Source organism: Oenanthe melanoleuca, chromosome 3 (genome assembly GCF_029582105.1).
Source record: "Oenanthe melanoleuca isolate GR-GAL-2019-014 chromosome 3, OMel1.0, whole genome shotgun sequence".
In the NCBI taxonomy this organism is placed as follows: domain Eukaryota; kingdom Metazoa; phylum Chordata; class Aves; order Passeriformes; family Muscicapidae; genus Oenanthe; species Oenanthe melanoleuca.
Genome location: NC_079336.1, coordinates 14,147,301 through 14,159,196, shown reverse-complemented (window position 1 = coordinate 14,159,196; position 11,896 = coordinate 14,147,301). Strand labels below are relative to the sequence as shown.

Below are 11,896 nucleotides of genomic sequence, written 5' to 3'. Positions count from 1 at the left end.
GTTTGGACTCACTGCCATGTTTTGTGAAATCAAAAGTACTGCCACAAACCTGATGCAACTTGTTTGTTTATTACACAGGTGTGAATGACCAGAGCATGTAGATGATAATTATCAGGTATGAGATTTTAAACCCATATTTGTTAGGTAAGTCATAACAGTAGCTAGTTCTTGTCCACAATAAATGCCCGTTTCTTTACACAGCAATGTCAAAAGACAGACTGGGAAGAGAGGCCAGCATGATGGGACAATGCTCAGGCTGATGGGTGCCAGTGATGTATGAGTGTGGTGAGGTTCCTTGTGTGTGTTGAGTGGGATTCATTTAAAAGGAAATGAATGCGTGTAGAGGGGAAGGACAATGCTGAAGGAAGGACTGAGGCAGAGGGAGAGGTTAAGGGAAGTGCGTGAGAGGTGGAGGAGTGAATTCAAGGTGAAAGGGCTGAGAGAAGGAAGAAGGTGGAGGGAAGGCCAGTCAGCACAGGGCAAGGGAAGTCCTGCCAGAGCACTGCCCCACCAGGCTGGCATGGCTTTATGCCCCAGCCAAAGCTCTGCTAAATCCCTTAGTGCTTCTTGCCTGATTTTACTTGGTGGTGATGCAACCCAGTTAGTGACATCACATAAATACACCTACAAGTGGTGTTGCAGAGTCTAGATTGTGACCGGCAGATTAGTCAGCGGTGTCACAATCCGGTGTTTATATCGTTGTCTCCTGAATGTGGAAGCGATTGCTATGGTGATAACCAAGTTTTCATCGGTCGATCAGGCTGTTGAGAAAAGGCATCCCTTTTGCAGAGACAAACAGCTTTGAGTTATTTGGAATAAAATCATGGTAAACTCAAGTTAAGTAGAAATATCAAGTGTGGCACATCACTAAGATTTTAGCAGTTGGGGTGCAATATAAACATGTAACTGAACTCCAGCACGTCCTGCATCTGGGTCACCCATGGCTACAGGGCAGTATTATATTTTCTTGTTAGTGAAAAGTGTGCACCTGTGCCAAAAAGCAGCCATTGCATCTGCACATCCCAGAATTCTACAAACAGAAGCAGGGATTATAAGGAGTGAATGACACCTGAGAAAGTCAGGAGTCCTTCCCAGTACTTCTGATTTTAAGCTGGTTTTGTAATTTGTATCAGAAATGAAGCAAGTTATACTTGTTTGGAAAAATGTAACTTTCCAACCTCTTAATCAGATGACAGTATCTTTTTCATATGTGAGATCAGATAAGAAATTTCCTCTATGAAATCTTGAATGAGTTTTTAAAGATGGGTTCAAAATATGGAATACTTTTTACTGCATGTCATATAAGAACAATTTACATAATTTCATTTTGTGCAGCAAGATCCTACTTCAGTAATGGTATTTATCTTTTGCCATCCTAAATGGCAATGTTTGCAGATCCAAACAAAGCATTTTGTTTTTAGAATACTAACTGTAATCCAGTCAGAGGATATTAAGCAACTTCCAGGATTAGACCCTTAGTCAAAGTTTGTCTTCAGTTTCATATTTCCTTCGGTTGGCTGGTTGAATTGTTCTTCTACAGTTTTGCATTGGAGTATATCCTGTACAAATAGGGAAGAGATTTTGACCTAGAAGGAGAGCCCTCTTATTAGTGAGCATACTTTTAAATTACAGTAGCTATCTGAAGCATCTTGACATATGATAGATAGCACTGTTGCTATATGGGTTTGATTCAACTTGTTACTTAGACAAGCAACCTCCCACCCTTATTTCTCAAGGAGAAACTCAAGATCTTCCTGATTTAACTTCATGCGTGCCACTTTGGATAAATCTGATGTTTGTGATGCTGCTGCTGGTGTTGCACTGGAGCATTTTGATGCAGTTTCAGCACTAACCACATTGTAAGTGTCCCGTGCTCCCCAAACCCGGTTCATCGGAGAGGAAACGAGTAACGCGTGGATCTGCTGCCCTTTAGCAGCAGGTGCTGCTCTTGTGCAAATTCACAGAATCAATTAGGTTGGAAAAGAGATCTGAGATCATTGAGTCCAAGCTATGACCAAACACCTCCCTGTGAGCTCGACCAGAGCACGGGGTGTCACATCCTGTGGGGCAAGGAGGCCACCACCTCCCGGGGCACCGCATTTCCATGTCTAATCGCTCTTTCTGCAAGGAAATTGTGTCCAACCTAAACTTTCCGTGGCGCACCTTAAGACTAAAGACAATTCATATGATTGCGGCGAGTTTAGATTTTCCTAAAAGTGGGTGTAGTACACGAAAAAGCAATGAAGTTACACGGAAGGGGAGAGCGGGAGAAGGGAATCCCATTTTCAGCACGAGAAGGACCGCGGCTGCTCCCCGCGCAGGGCCGCTCCCGGGCCGTCCCCTCGCCGTCCCCTCAGCCTCTCGGGGCTCCGTCCCGGCCCGCGGAGCCCTCACAGCGCCGGCCCCGCCCCCGGGCCCGCCCGGCCAATGGGGGCGCGGCGGCCCCGCCCCTCGGGCCGCGGCAGCCAATGGGAGGCGCGGCGCGGCGCGCGTCCACCTGCGGCTGCGGGAGCACCTGAGCGGCCAGAGGAGCCGACAAAACCCGTCGGAGCGGCGGGTGCGCGGCGCTGCTCTCCCGACCCGCCCGGCCAGTCCTGCCGCCCGCTGCCTCCGCCAGACATGACACAGGACTACGACAAGTGAGTGAGCCGGGCGGGGGAAGGAGTACCGCGTCCGGTCCGACCGGTGCTGCCGCCGCGCCGGGGGGCTGCGGCCAGAGGGGCTCGCCGCCCGGGGGCCGGGCCGGAGCAGCCGCTCTCGCGGGTCCGCCCCCCTCGCTCCTCTCTCTCGGAGGAGCGCCCGGAGGCTGCGGCGGGGGAAGAGCGGGGGCTGAGCCCCGGGGGGAGGCCCGGCGGCGCAGCGGGGCGATCCCGGCGGGCACCCCGCCCCGCGGGGCGAGCGGCGGGGCCGGGCCGGCTTTGAAACCCGACACCCGCAGCGAGGCGTGGGGCCGCCCCCCGCCCCGGCGGCCGCGCCTTAAATGCGGGCGGCGGCGGCCGCGGCCGCGCCGTCGGGAGGAGCTGCCGGGCCGAGAGCCGGGTGAGCCCCCGCGCCGCTGCCCGGCGGCCGCAGCGCCCCCATGGACTTCTACGAGGCGCATCCCTCCGGCAAGGTGGACTTCGGCAGGTAAGGACGGCCGGCGGCCGGCTCGGCTGGGCGAGCCCGGAGCAGCCGAAACTGGGTCCTGAAAGAGTTAAACTCGAGGTGCGTGCGCTCTGCAACTTCGTGGTGTTGAGTACGAGGCGTCGCTTTCAAGCGGATCCCAGGCTGTTTAAGGACTCGGGTCTCTTTCTGCACTTGTCACCGTGTCCATCTGCTGACGGTGCCCGTGGACGCCAAAGTGCCAGAAAATGGGGTAACTGAAGTGATTTGATTTCAAGAACCGATCATAAAATTCCTATACTTTGAATGATCGGTGACTCAAATGCACTCCTTTCCTAGGGAACGTGTAGGATTTTGAACCCAACTTTTTGTTCCAACATGTTACTTTCTAGGAAGAGGACTCCAGTGTAGCAGCTCACTCATGTAACTCATGCCTCTGACTAGGATTTTTCATAGGTGTTTTTATTTCCAGTGACTCTTAGTAGATGAGGCCGTATCAGTTTTGTCCATGCACTTTTGTGGTGTGCAGATGCCAGTGACAGAACTCCTGGGTGCTGCCTCAGCATTCGAGGTGTGCTCTGTGCAGGGGCAGGCACCGCATGGCTGGGCAGCTCTGAACGTCTCCGGGATAACTGAGGGACAGCCTGGCTGGTCCTGGGTCAGTGAAGGAAGGAAAAATAGTTTCTGTGGTCTGAACACACGGCATCGCAGGCTGGGGAAGCCTTGCAGGCAGAGAGAGTCTTTTTTTATATAGTAGTCCTGTGCTACCACTGTGCTCACGTGGAAAGTAAAATTGGGAAATTATTAGAGCTGCTGCATGAAACTTAATTTTCTGCCTCTGCTGGATTTCTGCTACTCTGTGAGCAGATCAGCATGCCAATTATCTTCTAAAACTTGGGAAAAAAGATGTGTTTGCTTCCTCTTATTAATATGTTCTCATTTTCCTGAAAGAAGCTGTGGTTCTAAAGAAGTGAGTTCCTGCCAAACACTGCGCTTTTGATAATTCTGTAGATAACTTTTTCTGTGCTTTTTTCGATGGCTGAGTTACCTGTAGGGCCATGTGCATTGAATTTGGGTGTTTCAGTGACATGACAAATCACACAAAAATACCTAGATCTTGCATTCACTGTGCTTCCAGTTGGTTGATGCAGTATTTTTTTGTTCTCTGATGATTTTCCTTTCCTGTGTGAGTATTGTGTTGCTGGAAGGAATCAGCTTAGTGGTCTTGTGAGTTCAGCAAGGCTGACTTAGCCCTTCAGCTTGGCGGGGATGGATCAAGGGAACTGCACCCAGGATACGTCAGTTGCCTTTTTCTCTGTGAGTGAGCTTAACTGGAGGATTTTCCCATTTGCTATGGATATTTTGGAGGTTTCTTTCATGATATTGTACCATGTTCCTGAAGAAAATTCTGCTTTGCTTTCTGTGGGTCGCCTCACTTTGATAGAAAGTAGCTGTCCTCAATACCAGAGGTATCTGCGTTGGGTTTCTGTGTCAGTGTGTACACAAATACCTATGAAGACCTAAAGAAAGGGCTTGGTGCAAGAACTTGTCTCTTTTGTCATTTTTGTTTGCCCTTCTTCCAACTACATAATACTGATTTATAGCCACCAAGTGCTCTTACAAGTCCTGGAAACTCCCAGTTGCTTTCAGTGCCTTCAGCCCAGCCAGGCTGTCCGACGCAGCTCAGCGGGGTGACTTGTGTAACTGATAAAGCATCGAATGCGTAATTTGCTTTGCAATCTTTTTGGTAGAAGGTGGTGATAAATGTAGGATACTGCTAAGCTGATTATAGTGATTAGAGTATTTCACAACTTTCTATTTCACAACTTTTTGTATTTGTAGTGTATTTCAGTCTCTGAATGTATCTGGGTAAATAGACGAAAAGAAGGTTTCCCTACTAGGGAGAGGATGTGTGATTAGTTGTTTTTAAATAATTACTTTTCTATTTTACCTATGGAAAATTCCCTAAAATTGCCAAGTTTGGGATTATTAAGGAAAATAAAAAAGCCTTTTCTTTTCCTTTAGCCCATCTGCAGTAAACTAATGTTACACTTGCAGTGGAAAGAAAACAGAACTGTTTTAAAAGTCAGGTTTAAACTTTAGCTTGAGTTGACTTAAAAGGTGAAGCATATATTGTACCAACAGAACAAAAAAAATATTAAATTGTCTAGGCTGGCAGAACAACACTTTCTACACATCTTGCTTTTGTCTGTGGACAGAATGTCCAAGGCATTGTGGAGTTTGTTGGTTCCTAGCAATCTCCAAATGTTCAGAGTAAATATATATATATATATATATATATATTTAATAGATCTACTATAGCACAAAGGGAATAACTCAGATTTTTCCTTTTTTCTTCACTCATCTGAGTGTTTCAAACTAGTGGGCTGGATTATTTCAACAGTAACCAAGCAGTAAGTTTTGGCTTTTTTACCTTGTCAGAAAAAAACACTGCCACATTGATTTGAACTCCCCTTTATCAATTTCCCTATGTCATCTGTAACTTATCAGTAGCTTTTAGGTGGTGTTTTTAGGTATATTCTGGGTGAAGACACTTTAAAGTGCTGGAGAAAAGAGATGTTTCATTAATGCACATTTTCTAGTTCCACATAGGAACTGGATCAGGTTGGAGCTTGGCACTGTTACATTGGATGTGCTGGAGGCTTTGTAGATGGTTGGCTAGAGAGTGTGTAACTCTTTCTGGATTCAGAGCATGAGCAGGTCAGTTGTGCTTTTACAGGGCTTTGTCTTTTTATAGAGGCTGGTGTAATCCATCTGAGTTTGTCAAATTAATCCTGATTTACTCTGAGCATGAGTGAGATCAGAATTAAGTTTCTGGGCTTTTTGTGTTGACTAATCCTTGCAGTACACTGAATCAGAATATGAACCCCATGAAACTGGGGCAGCTAATTTTGAAGAACTTTAGGAATGTTTCACATGTGTTCTAACAGGTGGCTTTTTTTATTTCTTCTTTTTTATGATTCAAGTAAAAGACCCGTGTTGGTTCTTCAGAATGACTCTCTCTACTCTCAAAGACGTCCTTACACCAATGAAGATGAGGCCTGGAAAACTTTTCTTGAAAATCCCCTCACAGCAGCTACCAAAGCTATGATGAGCATCAATGGGGATGAAGACAGTGCAGCTGCCCTGGGACTGCTCTATGATTACTACAAGGTAGATTGCATGGGTCATGTTCCACATGTGGAAAAGGTGTCATTTGCTAGAGGATTTACAGAAGCTGTGAACAGATCACAAGAACTTTAAACAACATGGGTTTTAAATTGAAAAAACCCTGTCTCTCGTTCTGAAAATTAGTTTTATTTTTACCTCTGTAGAATAAGATCCCCTAGATCTTGATGTAAAAGTCAAGTAGCACTTTGCTACTTTTCAGCTTGAGTAATGTTTTTTCTGTTGATCCCAGGCTCTTTAAGAGGCAATGTGTTATAGAAATAGTCATAAAAATGACACTTTAGGACCATATCCCTGTCCGAATATAAATATACATGGAGAAAGACACTCCTCTTGTTCACATGATCCCTCTGCTGGTGGACCTTTGACTTTTGCTGGGGTTTTGTTGTGTTGCTTTAGGCTCAGCTGATACTAAGATAGAATTACAGGTTTTTGGTGGTATGTGGGGCAGAAGTATCCACCTGGAAGAGTTGCTGTCTGAAACCCTCAGTGAGCTTCAACTGCTGTAATCTGTTAATCGTTTGATAGCTGTGATTGTCTTCCCTGGAGTTTGTGGTCTTCTCAGAAACATGTGCCTTCCTAGATGCTCCCAGCTGAACTGAGCAGTCAGAGAACGTTCTGGTCTGCATGGGGTGCCTTTTGCTGAGCTTTGTTTCCAGAGTACCAGAAGTGTAAGCTGGGGTAGTTATCTCTGGCCAGGTCAGTGAAGAGCAGGAGGCATTTCCAGGCAGGGAGGGGTCCTGCTTGTGTTGAGACGCCTGTGTTATGGTGGCCTGGCTCACCAGGTGGAGATGCCTGTTTTTTCTTTGCTGAGCATGCAGAAGGCCAGGAGGCTGACTTGGCTCTCCTGCCTGGCACACTGGCTTGTCTTTTAATAGTAGTGAGTGCAGTTGCCGGCCTCTGTTATGTTCTTCAAGCACTAAGAGAGATTGCCTGGTGCAGACAAAACCCTTGCCTGCCCTTTTAAGAGTTGAGCTGTCTTAATATCAAAATATTCTTGTAATGCTTAATATGGAGATTAACACCATACACACACACAACAAAATGCCACAGGCTCACTGATGTGGATGTTATTCAGCTGGTTTTGTGAGAAAACTGCTTTTCTGCTTTGTGCTTGTGCTTGCTATGCTTTTGGGAAAAAAAACAAACCAACAAACCAACAACAACAATATGCTTTCACCAGAACAATTTTAATCCACAAGATCAGTTTTGATTTCTAAACCTTTAGATTACAAAAAGAATGTTGATTTTGAGCCTTCATGCTCAGCAAAGCAGAAGTGATTTGCTGTACATTAATGCCTGATTTGGGGTTTTCTCTTATGTTTGGGTATCAGTGGGTGTACAGAAAAAAATGATGGAAGAACAGGTATGCTGCACACTTGGGTAAAGCACAATGGCTGGAGGTTGAAAGATTTATTGAGGGCTGTTATGGAGTAATGTTATAGAGGGATGACATCGAGGCATTTCTAATATGCCCCCTCTGCATATTAAAAGCAGCTGATGAGATCACCTTCCTATAAAAAAAAACAAAGCCGTAAAGCCAAAAAGATTTTTGCTTCCTTCAGTTTGACTACTGGGCTTGCTCAACTGTGGTTAATAAGGCCTTATAGGAAACAATTTTTTGATGAAAGTTCTTTTGGGAGTGTTGGCCAAATGCAGCTTGGAAAATCCTTGTTTTTTGGTGGCTGATTAGTGTTGGCCTCCCAGAAGTCTCTAGCTAGAGATTCTCCAGATTTTGCTGGTTACTGTGGGAAATCTAACAGTTCTGGTGCTTCTGGGGATCCCAGGTTATGTGTAAGAAGGAGGACATAGTTTTCAGTCAGGGTTGTGTAGAGAAGAATGCTGTTTGTGCTGCCAGCTGTGGTGCTCCTGCTGAAGTGGTGGTTCCCCATCCTGGACCCAGACTGGCAAATGGAGGCAGGATCTGAGCAGGCTTTGGTGAGGGAGAGTGCTGGGAGTTCACTCCTCTGTACATACACCAGAAGATGTTTGCTTTGCTCATTCAGGAGGCGTGATGAGGGTGACAAAAGTCCTGGGCCCTACATGTGGGTTGGCAGGAGAGCTTGTGTGGACTTGCTGCATGGCTGAGGGGACCTGAGCAGCATGGGCTTGTGCCAGCAGCTGCAAGAGCTGTTTGGGTTGCTGGGGTGCTGATTACGTGCTCCTTGCAAGGAACTGAGCCACCACAGGTCCAAGAGCTCACCTTCTCCTGTGTGCCTTGGCCTAGCAGTGCAGCCAGGAAAATGCCTTGTGGGTAAGGTCACTTGTTTGATTGATGTTGTATTTTCAGGGCAGATCCTGTCCCTGGCAAAAAATACAAGGAGCAATATGAGCTGTCTTAAATCCAGAGTGCTGGTCACCTTTTGTTTATAAAAGGTTTAATATAGTTTGGGCCAGTATGTTCTGTGTGACTATACACAAATATGAGCTGTAGTATCTCAAGATGCTTGTTGGATGTGGTGCTCCCCAAATTCCCTGATCAGTGAGGAGAAGGAAGAGCCTCAAATGGTCTTAGAAGGAGTGGCCTGGAGAGCACATGTCCTTGGGGCTGTGGAACAGCATCCTTTCACAAGCTTTGAGCTCATCCAGCAAGCTGAACTCTGCCAGCCTGCAGAGGAGAGAACCTGCACTGCCAGCAGACTTTGGGAAATCTCTTCTTAGTCCTGCTCACCCCAGTACTGGTGCTCCAGCCATGGATGGATGGTTTTCAGCAGTGTTCTCACCACCTGGTGCTGGCAAGAGCTCAGGACTGACACAGGTGACTGAGTTGGCTGCATAGGGATCTGTGGGGCATCTCCTGGGTTTGGCCTGGCATCCCAAAGCCATGTGAACATGGGTTGAGCTGTAATGCAAGTAATGACTGGCATCCAAAGCAAGGCTTCTTTAAATTGACCAAATTTTAAGAAGCTATTTTTTTGTATGAGAGGAAGAATTGAATTATAGTATGTCTTAAATTTCCCAGGTTCCAAGGGAGAGGAGATCTTCAACAGCTAAGCCTGAGGTAGAACATCCTGAACAAGACCATAGCAAAAGGTATTATTTTTTATTATTGCTTTTCTCTTTCCTCCCTTCCCTCCTAGACCATCAAAGCTGCTGAAATAAAGTAACTTGCTGCACTGTGGTGATGTGCTGGAGGAGAGAAATTGTTAGCTTTTACTCTGTGCCTCAGATTCCTGTGTTGCTCCAAGAATGGGATGGGGATTGAACCAGGGTGTGGAGAGTTGAGGCTCAAACTGCTGCTCAGTGCCATCTGTCTGCTTTTAGTGTGCTGATGGCATATAGTCAGCACAGCAGAAGCTGCTCTCTAACATTAGGCACGGCCTGGGAGAGCAGGCACTTCTCCAGGCTGCAATGACTGGAGACACTTCATTTTTTATGCAGTTACTACAGTTGTTCTCTGCTGAATTTTGTTCTCAGCTAGCAGCAGCAGCATTGCTGTTTCATGCATGGGCCAGTTGGGAAGGACTTCAAAGTGCTTGTGATTAGGTTTTGTACTGTTTGGGGACTTCTGTATCCTCTGGAACTTTTATCTTTCTTCCCCTACCTGCCTTCCCTCTCTTGTGCCTCCTAAGCAAGTGATACTGATTAGGTGAGTATAACAAATGGGAGGTTCACTCAGGCCAGGCTTCCACTCCTACCATCCTCTTCCTTTGGACAGACTAGAATGCTTTTAGGGCCTGAGGTGAGGTTCTGTGGTCTGGCTGAACTGATTGAGTGACCTGTTGAGAAGAGCAGGCTGGTTCTCAGCCATGTGTTCCCACTACTCCTCTTGAGCCAGGCTGGGTCCCACATGGATCCATCACCAAACAGGGAAAGAAAGGGTGGCTGGTTCTCTGTCAGCCAGGCAAGGTGAACTGGCTCACCAAGGAGGCAGGGGAATGTCAGAATGTCAGAGAGCAGGATCACTCAGTGGGGAGGGGGAAAGGGAGGGCAGGCTGACTTAGTGGCTACTAGCTATGAGGTCAGCTCAGCCACTGCTCTGAGTGTTGTCCTGGAAGAAATGAGTGTGGTGGGGTGGAGAGTGGCAAGTTATGCAAACCACTCCCAGGAGTCTTGGTGCAGATTTTCATGGGGGGTTATGGATGAAACAAGGGGTGTGACTTCCCTGTTAGTGCTTCCTGGGGGTGCACAGTCCTGGGGCAGAGAAGCAGCAACCTTGCTGTCAGTCCTTCTCCCTCTGCCAGAGCAGCTTTGTGGAGCCTGCCTGTGCCAATGTGTGGTGGGAAGTGCTTAGTTTTGACCTGTTTTCCAAGCAGTGAGGATCTGGGCTATGAACCCTCACCCTTTGCTCCAGGGTAATTCATCTCCAAGGTGGAGTGGTTAACAGTGGGAGAGGAGTTATGAGGTTTTTTTTTAATGAGTTTCTCAGCTTTTCAAGTTAGGATTGAGCCATTCTGCACAAGCAGGAGAGTTTGTATCAGCTGTCCTTGTCCAAAAGGCTGAAAAGTGTTTCTGGCTCTTGTTTAATGAGAAAATAAGCTGTATAATTTACACCTGATTTCTTTTTGCCCTTTTAAGGAACAGCATCCCAAACGTTTCAGAACAGTCGCTCATCTCTGCTGGAGAAAACAGAGTCCAGGTTCTGAAAAATGTGCCTTTCAACATTGTCCTTCCACATACCCCCCAGATGGGCATGGACAAGCGGGGCCACCTGACCACCCCTGACACGACGGTGACGGTGTCCATCGCCACGATGCCCACGCACTCCATCAAGACGGAGACGCAGCCGCACGGCTTTGCCGTGGGCATCCCGCCGGGCGTGTACCACCCCGAGCCGCCCGAGCGCCTGGTGGTCTTCGACAGGAACCTCAACCCCGACCAGTTCAGCTCCAGCACCCAGCCTCAGAGCTCCCAGAGGCGCACGCCAGATTCCACCTTCTCCGAGACTTTCAAGGAGGGCGTGCAAGAGGTACCAAGAGAGGCAGTGGCTCTGTGTGTGTGTTTTGACCTGGATGGAGAGATCCAGTTCTCTCTTTAACTGTGCTTGTTACATGAGCCAGAAATCTGTCCAGTGGCTTAGAAATAGAAGACTTTCTCAGAAAGGTGCATAATTACAACTTAGTAAATAAAACCTTCACAACATGAAATAATTACCAAAAGCAAATGACTGATCCTACTAGTGACAGAGGCTTTGGCTTCCAGAGTGTGGAAATAGTTATCTCAATCCGTAGAGCCAGGTTTTGCAAGAGCTCAGCACTCCATGGTGCCTTTGCAGGTACCAAACTGAAGTGACTGTATGTAAGCTTCCTTGCTGCCAGTTTCTAGGTGTGGTGTGTGTCCATAGAAAAGAGCTGGATTATGTAGGGCCCTTGAGTGAGAAAATCTGTGGGTTTTGTTTTATGATACCAACTGAAAATAGCAGCGTAACCATGTTTTTATTTTTAAGCCAAACCTCAAGGAGCTGTGCCCTTTGAGAGTTGGGAAAGCATTAAAATTTTGCCTTAAGCTGACTTGGAAGGCTTATGAGATGTTGTGCTTAGTTGACACCCAAAAGTTTTGGATTAAAATTCTGTTCAAGTGTCCTGTTTGTTCAAACCAAGAATCAGTTGTTTTCAACAATTTGCCTGACAGAAGTTCTGTGGTAAGGAGTATCTATTTAATACTG

General features: G+C 46.9%; 1 protein-coding gene across 2 annotated transcripts in view; it reads left to right on the top strand.

The window, feature by feature from the left end:
• GRHL1 (grainyhead like transcription factor 1) overlaps nucleotides 1-11,896 on the top strand; it is a 43,995-nt gene that overhangs the window by 651 nt on the left and 31,448 nt on the right. Inside the window, exons 2-6 of one of the 2 annotated variants that reach the window (XM_056487365.1) lie at nucleotides 79-115; nucleotides 1,737-1,859; nucleotides 6,090-6,276; nucleotides 9,254-9,324; nucleotides 10,810-11,200. In XM_056487365.1, coding sequence (XP_056343340.1) covers nucleotides 1,768-1,859; nucleotides 6,090-6,276; nucleotides 9,254-9,324; nucleotides 10,810-11,200 — 741 coding nt within the window. In that variant the 5' untranslated portion in view covers nucleotides 79-115; nucleotides 1,737-1,767. Of the gene's footprint in view, nucleotides 1-78; nucleotides 116-1,736; nucleotides 1,860-2,501; nucleotides 2,640-6,089; nucleotides 6,277-9,253; nucleotides 9,325-10,809; nucleotides 11,201-11,896 lie in introns of those variants that run through there. The other variant, XM_056487366.1, reaches the window with a different exon arrangement.